The 13,767-nt window shown below is 36.3% G+C and overlaps 1 protein-coding gene across 1 annotated transcript in view; it reads left to right on the forward strand.

Moving 5' to 3' along the window:
* The window catches only part of BIRC6 (baculoviral IAP repeat containing 6), a 271,529-nt gene that overhangs the window by 89,265 nt on the left and 168,497 nt on the right, over positions 1–13,767 (forward strand). The window contains exons 13-22 of the mRNA XM_023511826.1: positions 1,038–1,198; positions 2,854–2,943; positions 3,400–3,531; positions 5,828–6,006; positions 6,952–7,085; positions 7,654–7,815; positions 7,912–8,043; positions 9,270–9,367; positions 11,889–12,036; positions 12,872–13,005. Coding sequence (XP_023367594.1) covers positions 1,038–1,198; positions 2,854–2,943; positions 3,400–3,531; positions 5,828–6,006; positions 6,952–7,085; positions 7,654–7,815; positions 7,912–8,043; positions 9,270–9,367; positions 11,889–12,036; positions 12,872–13,005 — 1,370 coding nt within the window. The remainder of the gene's footprint in view (positions 1–1,037; positions 1,199–2,853; positions 2,944–3,399; positions 3,532–5,827; positions 6,007–6,951; positions 7,086–7,653; positions 7,816–7,911; positions 8,044–9,269; positions 9,368–11,888; positions 12,037–12,871; positions 13,006–13,767) is intronic.

The following is a 13,767-nucleotide window of genomic DNA, read 5'->3' on the forward strand; positions in this document are numbered from 1 at the left end:
AAAAAAAAAATAAATAAATAAAATAAAAGAAAAACGTTTAAAAAAAAAAGATTATATGTGATGAGTTTTAGGGAAAGAAAGACTATTAAGTACAGTAAGTTAGGGGGGAGTGGTAGAAGAGAGGTGAAAGGAGATCGCTAGGAGCCAGATCTGGAATGTTTTTGTAGGATGTAGCAAAATACTTTTATGATTACATGAAATGGGAAGGTGTTGTGGAGGGTTTTGATTACAAAGTAACATGGTATGGTTTATTTAGAAGGATTACTGTGACTACTGTGTTGAGAATTACAGTGGTTGTGGTGGAGGGCAGTGGTAGAAGCAAGGATTCTAGTTCGGTTGCTCCAGGTATAAGGCTGATGTTAGGTTGGACCACTGTGTTGGTGATGGAAGTAGTGAAGAGAATGGTTGGATTCTGGATATAATTTGGAAGTAGAGTATGGAATTTGCTGATACATTGACCATACTGTGTGAATGAAGAGTCAATGATGATTCTGAGGTTTTGTGTTGAGCCAACAGAAAAATGAAATTTTTGTTCAGTTTAGATTTAAGTTTGTTTCTTTGTCATGAAAAATTTGAGATGTTGGTAGACAGTTGGTTATCAACCTTAAATTTAGCGGAGGAGTTTGGTTTGGGGGATTTTTATTTTCCAACATGTATGTAGAATCTACAACCCAAGAATGAATACATAAAAGAATATAAGAAATTCTTGTTTTAAAATGAAGCTTCTGGGACTTCACTCATAGGTTTAAGGTAGAGTCCAGGGTATCTGCAGGTAATCCCATGCTTTGAAGAACACAGGTTTATTGGTATGTACAAATTTCAATGCACATGTAGATTCCTAAAGTAAAAACATTCGTTACCCTACATTTGACCTTCTCCATTGGGAGCTGCTTATCTTCCTCTTGATCCCACTGAAAAACATTTAGTTTTCTTAGAAGCTACAAACCAAAAAGCAGGAAAGATGCCGTTAATGATAATATGGTTAAGGTTGAAGACATATTTTTGCTTTATTTAACATTTTTCTCTTTGTTTGACAGCAATAGCTGGGATGAACACGTGTTTGAATTGGTACTACCTAAAGCTTGTATGGTTGGACATGTGGACTTCAAATTTGTTTTGAACTCAAATATCACCAATATTCCACAGATACAAGTGACCCTGCTGAAAAACAAAGCTCCAGGCTTAGGGAAAGTCAATGGTAAGAACAGACCAAAATTTATGTTTGAAGATTTTATGTTGTTTCTGGAAAATACTAATTTTCAACTTGGCTGTCTAGGTTTGATGTCCTTTCCTGGCCCCATTGCTATTTACCTGCTCTACGGTTTGTGATTTTATTTGGAAAAGTAACTCAGAACATTTTGGAGCTTTTCAGTAAACCAGTAATGTTCAGAGTTGCATAAATTTGAATAATACCATGATCATATTTTTTGGGAAGTGGATTAGTTCCTTTTTGAATTAACTTCACTTTTAGTATTACCAAGTTTGTGCATTTCTTTTCCTAAGAGGAGACTTGACTGTAAAAAGAACTGTTATGGACGTTACACAGTCTGGGTCATTGGTGAAACCGACCTTTCATGTAATGCTGGAATACACCCATTTTTCTTTATCTTTATACAAGTTGAGAATTGGATATACTGAGTTATTGAAATAGATTGTACACATTTGAATGTTAGAAATAGATGTTGCCTCTCAAGTATTCTCTTTTTAATAGGTTTGTTTAAAAGACTGGGGATAATTTCAGGGTAAAATGGCACATAAACACCAGGGTTTCAAGCACTGAAATCTGAAAAATTTCCTGAGTCCAAAATTGCATATTGGCCAGGTGTGGTGGCTAATGCCTGTAATCCTAGCACTCTGGGAGGCCAGGCATTGCTTGATGGGAGTTTGAGATCAGCCTGAGCAAGAGCAGATCCTGTCTCTACTATGAAAGAAAAATTAGCCAGGTGTTGACTTGTGTCTGTAGTCCCAGCTATTGGAGAGGCTAAGGCCGGAGGATCATGTTAGCCCAAGAGTTTGAGATTGCAGTGATGCCCCTGCACTCTACCTGGGACAATAGAACAAGACATTATCTCCAAAAAGTAAAAAAAAAAAAAAAGTTACGTTTGGTCCTTGGTATCTATAGGTTTGTATCTGACAGTTCAACTAACCACAGATTGTATATATTTGAGGAAAAAAATCAATAAAAAGCAATATTACAGTAAAAATATGGTACAGCAATACTGTCACAGTGTTTATTTGTATTAGGTATTATGAATAATCCAGAGAGTATTTAAAGACTATGGGAGAATGTGTGTATGTTATGTGCAAATACTACACTGTTTTATATAAGGGACTTGAACATCCATGGATTTTGGTATCCTGGGGCGTCTTAAAACTAGTTCCCCACAGATACCAACGAATGAGCATGTGTATGTTTGGTGTGTGTGTGTGTGTGTGTGTGTGTGTGTGTGTGCGCGCACGCGCGCATGTTTTCTTTTCAATCATGACAGATTATGACTTGAGTCTAGGACTTACTTAGCCTTTGGTGTATTTAAAACTCTGCAAGTGCTTAGACTGTGTAGCCAGGGTAAGAACTTTTAGTTTATTTGCCAGTAAATAATTTCTTCACATGAAATCTGATTACCATTAAAAGAGAGACGAATGCATCAACCAAGTAATTGAATCATATTTCTTCATCTCCTGACTGCCATTTTATAGCACCTGTGATGTAAGTCACAGCAGTTCCCCAAGTTACAGCAAATTATAGATTTGTAGGCACATAAATTATTGATACTAAGCAAAATTAAGTTTACTAATATTTTTATCCTCTAGAAACAGCAGTAGATAGGCAGATCACCTTTCCTTTGTCTCCAGCTCTTAACATTGAAGCGGAACAAAATGGGAAACCGTCCTTGATTGATATGAATGAAGAAATGCAGCACATGGATGTAGAGGAATCACAGTGTGAGTTAAATTACAGAGCTGTTGTCCATGACAGTAAAAGGAGTAGTGATCCAAATGCATCATGTTGGGCAGAGATTTCCTTGTGGCTTGCAAAAACCTGGTTTTGAGACATGATTAAAAATAACCTATAATTCTGCTTTGGCAATATGCTTTAACTTTCAGCTCATCTTTGTGAACACAGCTGCGCTAATACTTGCATTCTTGTTTTAATTTCTTAGAATTTGAAATCAGATCATGGTTTTATAAATTTTTTGAAAATCAAGGTGAAATGTAAAATAATATGGGAATGAAAAGCAAGATAATGTATCAGATAATTGATAATAGCTCCTTAGCATGACAGTTCTTATTTCAACACATTCTAAGTTTGGTATTTTGTATAAATAGGATGGATATTTGCTAACTACAGATGGCTTTAAAAAAATGATTTAAAAGAAAAATGTGTATTTTTCTTTCTAGGTCTTAGATTATGTCCATTTTTAGAAGATCATAAAGAAGACATTCTGTGTGGCCCAGTGTGGCTTGCTAGTGGCCTTGATCTATCAGGGCATGCTGGAATGCTGACACTAACAAGCCCCAAACTTGTTAAAGGTGAAGTAATATATTTTACAAAAGCAGAATAAACAATACCACAGTTATAACAGAGATTTTAAAGAAAACTGATCTTAAATATACATTTTTGTTTGGGACTTTCATTAGAAATTCCATCAGTTTCCTGTAAGCCGAAGTCATTTCCACTCATAATAACTGTATGGGTATCTTATCTTACTTTTTGTATCATTGAGAGTCTTGGTGCTTTTTGGAAAAGCACAAAGAAATGATTATAGGCTGACATAATAGAGTTCTTCCTTGTAAGAGGCAAGAAATAACTGACTACCTGAACAATAACTATTTACATTTGTGTCCATTTCCTTTATAACGTTTTTTCCATACTCATGTTTACATAGTTGCAGATGTGGTGCAGGTCTAGCTAGTATTTCCCCCCCCACACCCCCCCGGCAGGGTCCCACTATGTTGCCCTCTGTAGAGTGCTGTAGCGTCAGAACTCACAGCAACTTCAGACTCTTGGGCCTAAGTGATTCTCTTGCCTCAGCCTCCCAAGTAGCTGGGACTACAGGTGCCTGACATAACACCTGGCTATTTTTTGTTGTTGCCATTGTTGTTTAGCTGGGCTGGATTCGAACCCATGGCACTGTAACCATAGTGCTGTGGGCGCCAAGCCAGGTCTAGTATTCTTTACCTGAAGTGTTTGTGATCAGAAGGGTTGCACATTTCATACTTCTTTAAGATTTCAGAATGTTTGCAGTATACTTAACTGGTTTAACATCCCTAATTAAAAAAATCCAAAATCTAGAATACCCCAGTGAACACTTTCTTTGAGTATCATGTTGGTACTCAAGGAGTTTCACATTCTGGGCATTTGGAGTTTTCAGATGAGGGGTCCTTGACCTTTGTACAGGCAAGTTTTATTGCTTTCTTGACTATATCTTACTAATTCATTAAGTTGTTGAGAGCCTGTGATGTGTAAGGCTTCATAGTGGGATACAGTGGTGAGCAAAAGCTCATAAAATCTCTTCTCATATTGGTTTTCAGTTTTGTTTGATGAGAGTGTGAAACCTAAATTTTTACATGGAAAAAATGTTGATTTTGATGAAATGGAAGATAATATTACATAGCATGTCACTGGAAACCTTAATAATGTAAAGGTGTTAATTTTATTTGATTTTACTAAGATTTTTTTTTTCCCCCCTCATCGTATCCCCTTAAAAATCTTTGGAATTGGAAAAGGTGATGGCTTAATTTTTATGGAAGAATAATAAAAGGGTGAGAAGTGCCATAGCAATTTTGAAACAGAAGATCGAGAGGGAGAGTCTCATTAGATAACTACAAAACAGTGTACTACAACAGAAAGAAGAGTATAACAGTATAGTGCTAGCCCAGCACGCAGGTAGATAAGTGGAAAACAGTCCTGAGACCATTTTATACCTGCTAAGGTAGGAATAGACTAGACTGCTGGTTTGCTGGCAGTTGTATTAATTTGAGGGAGTTTTTTGCAGTATGTTTACATGTAGATTTTATACTATGATCTCAATTTAGTTAAAACAAAATAAAGTACCTACACGTGATAATGATTTGAGTGCTTTTCTTTGTGCCAGACACAAAGTGTTGTAGTTAACACTGAGGTAGGTACTATTATTCTGATTTTATTTACATTTGAAGAAGCTGAACCATGTGCCTAATTTGTCACATGCCTAATAAATGGCAGACCCATTATTGACCCTAATAATGGCAGACCCAGGTGGTGAGTCCAAAGCCTGTGCTCTTTTCACTTTTAAACCTATTAATGCCAAGTGGGCATACATATTCATCTATTAAGAAGACCATGTGGATACATACAATGATACCATAATTATGTATGGATGGACCTTAATGACAGTTGTATCTTGTTTTCTGTAATTTTTTTGGTAGTTCACAGACTTACAGACTTTCTACCATTAAAATGAATAATGTCAGGCGGCGCCTGTGGCTCAGAGGAGTAAGACGCCGGCCCCATATGCTGGAGGTGGCAGGTTCAAACCCAGCCCTGGCCAAAAAAAAAAAAAAAAAAAAAAGAATAATGTCATTGGGGAAGAACATGCCAAAGTTTATAAAAACTAGTAAAATAAATATTTCTAACTGACACTATTCATATAACTCCTGTAGTCTTTGTTTTTTGCTACCAACACACGAAGATTGTCCAACTGTATTGTACTCCAACAATATAACCTGAACATTCTGGCCTGGTATATACTTTTTGTAGAGGTAATTATTTAGCTTGCTTTATGATGATGAATAGCGGCTGACTTTTTTTGTGATTGATTTATCCTGTCCTCTGCCACTTCTCTAGGTGTGGCAGGAGGAAAATATCGTTCGTTTTTAATCCATGTCAAGGCAGTGAATGAAAGAGGAACAGATGAGATCTGTAATGGTGGTATACGTCCTGTAGTAAGACTTCCATCCCTAAAACACCAGAGTAACAAGGGTAACTCACTTGCTTCACTCTTGGCAAAAGTTGCAGCAGGCAAGGTATGTAATTTTTTTCATTTTGAACAGTAATAATGCTGTTTTAAACATTGTAAATTAGATTTGACACACTTTTGCAATGTTTTACTTGAGACTTATTTTGTTTGTAATTTTGCTTTGCAGTAACATAAAATGTAATTAAGAAGAAGATGTTTTGAATTAACTTTAGCCTTTATAAAGTATATTCAGTAAGGAGTAATTGTTAGCAGATACTTCCTTTCATTATTATTTTAGACCATAATACTTATTTCCTTAGGTAGGAGAGTGTTTTCCTATTGCCTCTACTAGTAACTCACAACTATTTTTGTGTGTGTGGGGATAAAGTTGGGAGGTGCAGAAAGAGAAGTTGGGGGTAATTTTAGCGATATGTCTGCAACTAGTGGTATCCCATGCAGCACTTCATAATTTTCTGACCTTGGATTTTCCTGAATTCTGAAGGTTTTGTTTCTCTGTCATCATTATTCATAAGCAACAATAGCAGCATTATTGGTAACACCAATCATCTTATATTTGTATAGGTCTTCCAATTTTTCAAGGACTTCTGTGTACTTTATCTGATTTAATCCTCAAAATAACTCTGAGGTAGGCAGAGCAGGTGCTGTTACCTCCATTTGTTTATATTGAAAGTGAGTGAACCTTAGCAGTTGGGGAGCTGGCTTATCCATCTCAGAGTTTATAAGTGGTGTAGCTCAGAAGTAGACGCAGGACTTTGGATTTTATAATCTTTAGTCACTGGGTTATTGCCTTTAAAATAGTGATTGTGCCTTTTTTTTCTGTATTGTAATTCTGGGTAAAGTTAGTCCTTTACTGAATATAAGGGTAAAAGCTATCATTTTAACTTGAGATTATGTTTTGATAGTCATAATTAAATTATTTTCTTTTATTTTACAACTTCAATAGTAATTTAGTTTTGTTTGTTTATTCAGTTATTTATTTTTATATATTTAGGACAAAACAACAAATACTAAGAACGAAAATACAAGTGGCCCCCGTAAATCTGAAAACCTCCGAGGCTGTGACTTACTCCAAGAGGTCTCAGTTACCATTCGGCGGTTTAAGAAAACCTCAATTTCTAAGGAGAGGTAATCTCATTTCATTGTCCTGCTCTTATAGTTATAAAAGTACAAATCATACCAACACACATACAAATTTAAGAATCTAACTTTTACTTGAAAATTTTTTTCCTTTCCATTTTTCTTAAGAAATTGTAATCTCAATGAGGGTATGAGTTGTCTTTCTGCTTCATTGGTTTATTCTTGGCGTCTCTACTGCTTTATCTACCATGAATAGGTGAGGAAAGAAATCACTATGATTTGAAATTATACTCTGCTTAATGTGGTTGGCACATGTTTGTAGTTTCAGGCTGAGGCTGAGATGCAAGGATCTCATGGGTCTGGTAGTTTGATTCCAGCCTGGACAATATAGTGAGACTCCATCTCCAAAAAAAAGGGTGGGGGTAGTTATTCTCTGTCATATTATAGCACATTATTGTAAACGCCATGTCTTTTAAAAATTTTCTACAAAGTACTCCATATGTATTATTTTATCCATGATTTAAAATGAAACATGACATGATCAACCAGATTGTGATTGCCTTAGTTAATTGTGCTATTTTGGTTGATAATGTGTTTATATTTTCTTTTTCTGTAGAGTGCAACGATGTGCCATGTTACAGTTTTCAGATTTTCATGAGAAGCTTCTTAATACTCTTTGCAGAAAAGCAGATGACGGTCAAATCACAGAACATGCCCAGAGCCTTGTGTTGGATACTCTCTGTTGGTTAGCTGGAGTACATTCAAATGGACCTGGAAGGTTAATAATTAATATTTTGCTTATCATTATTGATTGCATTTTGGATGTTATTATAAAACTTCAAGATAAGTCTAAATGTCTGCTATTGTTTTGCAGCTCAAAGGAAGGAAATGAGAGCCTACTTTCAAAAACACGAAAATGTCTTTCAGACATCGTACGTGTTTGCTTCTTTGAGGCAGGACGAAGTATCGCCCACAAGTGTGCCCGGTTTCTAGCCTTGTGCATTAGGTTGGTGTGTTTTTAAGTTGAAAGCATACTTTGTAGGTTAGCTTCATAGCTGAATATATCTATAACTTTATTGTTGTATATGGAGAACTTTAAAAGTTGACGAGGCTTATTGAGATTCTTAGCAAGAATTTAGGGTTCTTAGGGCAAACTGTCAGTTAAGTAAGCCTGTTGATAAAATAAGTCTACTCAACCTTATTTCTCCTTAGTAGCAGCGTAGAAAACTTGGTGAGGAGCACTCCCCCGCCCCACCCCACACTTCACTCCTGTTGTTCCTTGGTGTCCTTTTTTCCCCTGACTCTGACTGATCCTTTTGTACCATTGTGTAGGTCATTTTTTCTCAACCCTGAAATTTGAAATGTATTATGCCCTTACCCACAGATGTGTTCCAGGAGACCCCCAACGGATTGCTGAAACTATGGACAGTACTGAACCCTATATATACATGTTTTTTCTTAAACATACACACCCATGGCAAATTTTAATTTATAAATTAGGCATAGTAAGAGATTAAAAATAACTAAATAATAGAGCAACTGTAACAATACACTATAATGAAAGTTACATGAATGTTATATCCCTGTTAAAAATAATCTCACTGGCTCGGCGCCTGTCACTCAAGTGGCTAAGGCGTCAGCCACATACACCTAAGGTGGTGGATTTGAATCCAGCCTGGGCCCACCAAAAACAACAATGACAGTTGCAACCAAAAAATAGCCAGGCATTGTGGTGGGCACCTGTGGTCCCAGCTACTTGGGAGGTAGAGGCAGGAGACTCGCTTGAGCCCAGGAGTTGGAGGTTGCTGTGAGCTGTGATGCCACGGAACTCTACCCAGGGGGATAGCTTGAGGCTCTGTCTAAAAAAAAAAAAAAAAAAAATCTTGCTGTACCATACTTGTTTTTGGCCCACATTTGACCTGAGGTAACTGAACCTAGGGTTCCTACTTCCTGTTGTATTTAGGAAGTGTTTAAGATTAGCTAATGGTCAGTAGTGGCTATACCTGCTTGTTAGCCCTTTTAGTAAAGATAATGGTTTAATGCTTAAGAAAATAGTTAGAAAGACCCTTAGCCTGATCACTTCCTTCTCTCTTTTGGTAGACTAGGGCTTTAGGGCAGATTTTTCTAATCAGTATAAATACATTTTTAAGATTTTTAAGTGCTACAGCAGGTTTAGGGTTGATTATAGACCTTGAGAAATGTCTCTAAAATTTTCTTTTAAAATGTTTTCAGTAATGGCAAGTGTGACCCATACCAGCCAGGATTTGGATCTGTTTTGTTGAAGGCCTTACTTGATAATATGTCCTTTTTACCTGCAGCAGCAACTGGTGGTATGTATGTAAAATTAGTTTAATCACACATAGCTGGCATAGACATGTTTAATCACACGTCTACTTAGGATTTTAATGTAATATAATTTTTCTCTGTTACTCCTTTTTTTCTATACCTTGTAGTTGATAAAATTGTGGTTGGGTAGGTATGTTCTCTCCATTCAGTAATATTTCTAGGGAAAGTTCAGTGGGCTAGTTAAGTAAATACCAGGTCATTTCAGTTCATACATTTTTCTGTATTTCATTAAAATTATTGGGTTGAATTGTTTGGTACTTTGTTGACTGTAGATCAGACATCACAAACTAAAATGCCAGCGAGTGCCAAGGAGACGACACAAATAAGTGAAATGGTCCAGGTGTCACTGCACATGGACATGTTATATAAGATTGGTAGGAGCCCTGGAAAACTGGAGTTTCCTAAAAGAGTCCTGTGTTTTTTTCAACTCTTAAAAACTCTGTGGAATACCGTTCAAAAATGAATTTAGTTTGAGATAGAAAGTAGACTGATTGTTACCAGAGAGGTTGGGAAGGGGGGCCAAGGGGATGAAGAGAGATAGATTAATGAGTATAACTTTATGATTAGGTAAAAGTTCTAATATTCAGTAGCACAGTAGGGTAACTGTAGCTGACAGTAATTTGTCTTATATTTAAAAATAGCTAGCTAGTGCCTGTAATCCTAGCACTCTGGGAGGCCAGAGTGGGAGGATTGCTTGAGGCCATGAGTTCAAGATATGTCTGGGCAACATAGTGATAACGCCTTCTTTACTAAAAATTAAAAAAAAGTCAACTGGGCCTCATGCTGCACATTTACACTCCCAGCTACTCAGGAAGCCTGGGGCTGGAGGATTGGTTGCTCCCAAGACTTCAAGGCTGCCCAGAACGATGATGGTACCACTATACTCCAGCCTGGGCAATAGAGTGAAATTCTGTCTTAAAAAAAGCCACCCCAAAATAGCTAGAAGTAAAGGTTTGTAGTGTTCCCAACCCAGTGAAATGATAAATGTTTGACATGAAAGATCTCCTAAAAATCCTGATTTGATGATTATAATTTCCAATATGATGATCACACATGTGTCAGAATATCACTTGTTTTACCCTGTAGATGTGTGCGGGTATTATGTGTCAATAAGAGAATGTAGTTATCAAGCAGGAATTCACAAAGCAAAGCAATTCTTCTAAAGAGCACATATGTTAGGTAATGGAATCAGAAACATTTTTATGGGCTCAGCACCTGTGGCTCAAGTGGCTAAGGCGCCAGCCACATACACCTAAGATGGCAGGTTCGAATCCAGCCTGGGCCCGCCAAAACAATGACAGCTGTAACCAAAAAATAGCCGGGCGTTGTGGAAGATGCCTGTGGTCCCAGCTACTTGGGAGGCTAAAGCAGGAGACTCGCTTGAGCCCAGGAGTTGGAGGTTGCTGTGAGCTGTGATGCCACTGCACTCTACCCACAGGGATAGCTTGAGGCTCTGTCTCAAAAAAAAAAAAAAAGAAAGAAACTTTTTTATGCTTTCCACTATTTTATGCTATTGCTCTAGGGGCTACTTATTTGGTCTTTAGGCCTAATGTTTTTTGTAGCCCTTTCTCATAGTCTCCTGTTATATAAATAACCAGCTCATTTAATAAATTACCTGAATTTCATAAGAATTTGGTTTTTGTGGTAAACTAGAAAAAATACTTGCTCAGAGTTGCTTGGCCAATGACTATTATGTCATCTTAATTTAGCTAGCCAGTCTATATTTACTTGATCATATTTTCACTGAAACTGCCGACTCTGTTAAATAGAGTAGAATGTTTCAGACTCAGGCCCTTGCTGTAGTAGTCTCATGTGTAAAACAGTTTCTTGAGGATTGTTGTAAAGATTGGATGCTTAAATTATGGGGCACTTCAAATACACCGTCATGATCTTTTTTAATTTTATTTATTTCACTGAGCCTTATGAGATGCAACAATTTTATTTATTTTTTCACTGAACCATATGAGATGGAAGTGATCTTCTTTTAAGCCATATTGGTCTGTATTCAACTGGCAGTGTAGAATAACTATATTACATTCACTCGGCAGCCATATACCTGTATTGCATGCATTGTGCTATTTGAAGCTCATTGCTATCCACTGTGTTTGAAAATTTTATTACAGAGAAACGACATTGCAGGAAAGATAGCTTGAATGACTAGTAATGCCTTTACTTTTTTGGCTATTCTAAAATGTCCCTTAGAGTCATCTCACATTATTTTACAGTTAATGCCTATGTTGACTTGATAAGCCTCTCAAAAGATGTATTTGAAATTCTTAGTGTTAGACCGAGCCTCAGGGTGTGGTTTATGTTGTCAGTGTTATTGTCCTCTTTGATCCCTACAAGGACGAGGTCCTTCTTTGTAAGCTGCCCTAAAAGATTTTCTTCCTAGTAAAAGGAGGTCTCTTTCTAGCAAAAGGAGTTACACTGATAAATATGTAATGTTAGGTCTCCTTGTCAGAGAAAAAGGAGGAAGAAAAACCCGTTTATTTTTGTCGTTTCCAGGTTCTGTCTATTGGTATTTTGTCTTACTGAATTATGTTAAAGATGAAGATTTAGCTGGGTGCAGTACAGCTTGTGCGTCTTTGCTTACTGCTGTGTCCAGACAGTTACAGGACAGGCTAACACCATTGGAGGCTTTACTTCAAACAAGGTATTTTAGTATATGCAGTGACTAATAATGGGTTTTTCTGGATATGTTACCACCTTTGCACAAAACTATTATTTAACATATACATTGATAACACTATTTTTCTTGCCAAAGTATTTATGTTTTACCTTTTACCAAATGATATTAGTCTGGGGTTTTCCTTTCCCTAATTTTCTCTGAAATTATTCCCTTTAAGAGTTTGAGAAACCCTGAAGCTGATTATTGAGAGAGCTAATTAATTATATTTCCTTCTTAACAGTAGTATTCCTTGCTAATGGGAGAATTTAATGTGATTTTCTTTTTGTTATAGCTTTATAGGTAAAATTGTATAAATTACCTGTGGCCCTTAGCTTGTGTTTCTCCATTTGCTTTTTGTTTCCCAAACTTTTACATGATGAATTAAGAAATAGTAAAAGGGTAGATTTGAGATTTTGCTTGTTCTTCAACATTTGAACTAAGCATCCCTTTACTTAGAGCAGTGATTTTTCTAATCTTTTTAGATTACAAATTTTCATTTTGATGAGATTTTATTCCAAGCCCCTGTGTCCTTGTAGTGATGAAGGGAAGAGAGGATACCTGATCAGCTCTTCCTTGCTTCAATATGCGGGTACATTAGCTGTCAGCTTACTGAACTCAACATTTGCTAAGTCTCTGGACAGTGTCTTTTAAAGTATCGATTGCAAAGAACATAGTTGAAATTCACTGAATTTGATGGTTTAAATCTGGTTAGTGTCCCTTCCTGCCCTGTTAGTCGAATTACTTTTAAAGTGAAGTAAATATGAATTTACTGATTAGGCAGCTAACAGGAAAATTGTTAGTACCTTATTTTATTTTTCAGATATGGATTGTATAGCTCACCATTTGATCCAGTCCTCTTTGATTTGGAGATGAATGGCTCTTCTTGTAAAAATGTATATAACAGCAGCATTGGTGTTCAGTCAGATGAAATTGATTTATCAGACGTCCTCTCAGGTAGTTGCTTCTTTTGTTAAAGGAATTTCTGAATGGTACATCTTGGATTTAAATTTTACTTAATCTAGTTACAACATTTTGTCTTTAGAGAACTAAAATTCTTGAGAACTTTAACTTTTAACATCTGTGAATCATTAAATCGTTTACCTTAATTTTGTAACTTCCCCTTTCACCCTCAAAGAACCCAAGTACATTAATCTTTGAAAGTGTTGTGAATTTGTTTTGTGGTTTCTGTTTTACATTGTGTATTAGTGCAGTTTTAATGCTCATAAAAGACTATTTAAAATTGACTTATTTGTTGTAGCTTTTTTACTTTTATTTGCTATACCTTTGTTATCACTATAAAGTTAAAGAACTTTATTTCATATTTTAAAATGTAGAATTGATATATACTTATTCTAATAAGCAAGGATACAGAAAGAAAAATAGTTTCCTCCTGAGGTAAGCTGTTACACTGTTAACATTATGTGTATCTGATACCTTCTGAAGAATGTACTTTTAGGATTATGTGTATAAAATTATTTGTATATTTTCAGGGCTAAAATTTGATGTTTATTTTTGTTAGATAAAGCAATGACCCTTTTAAAAATTTTCTTCCATGTAATTGCACTTAGTGGAAATATTGCTAATAAAGCAAAATGCTAGAAAACTTATTTGCAAGCACATTAAGATAATTACTACTGGCTCGGCGCCTGTGGCTCAACCGGCTAAGGCGCCAGCCACGTACACCTAAGGTGGCGGGTTCGAATCCCCAGCCCGGAC

This window comes from Otolemur garnettii, unplaced genomic scaffold, assembly GCF_000181295.1.
Source record: "Otolemur garnettii isolate 467f Iridium unplaced genomic scaffold, OtoGar3 scaffold00022, whole genome shotgun sequence".
NCBI classification, from domain to species: Eukaryota; Metazoa; Chordata; class Mammalia; order Primates; family Galagidae; genus Otolemur; species Otolemur garnettii.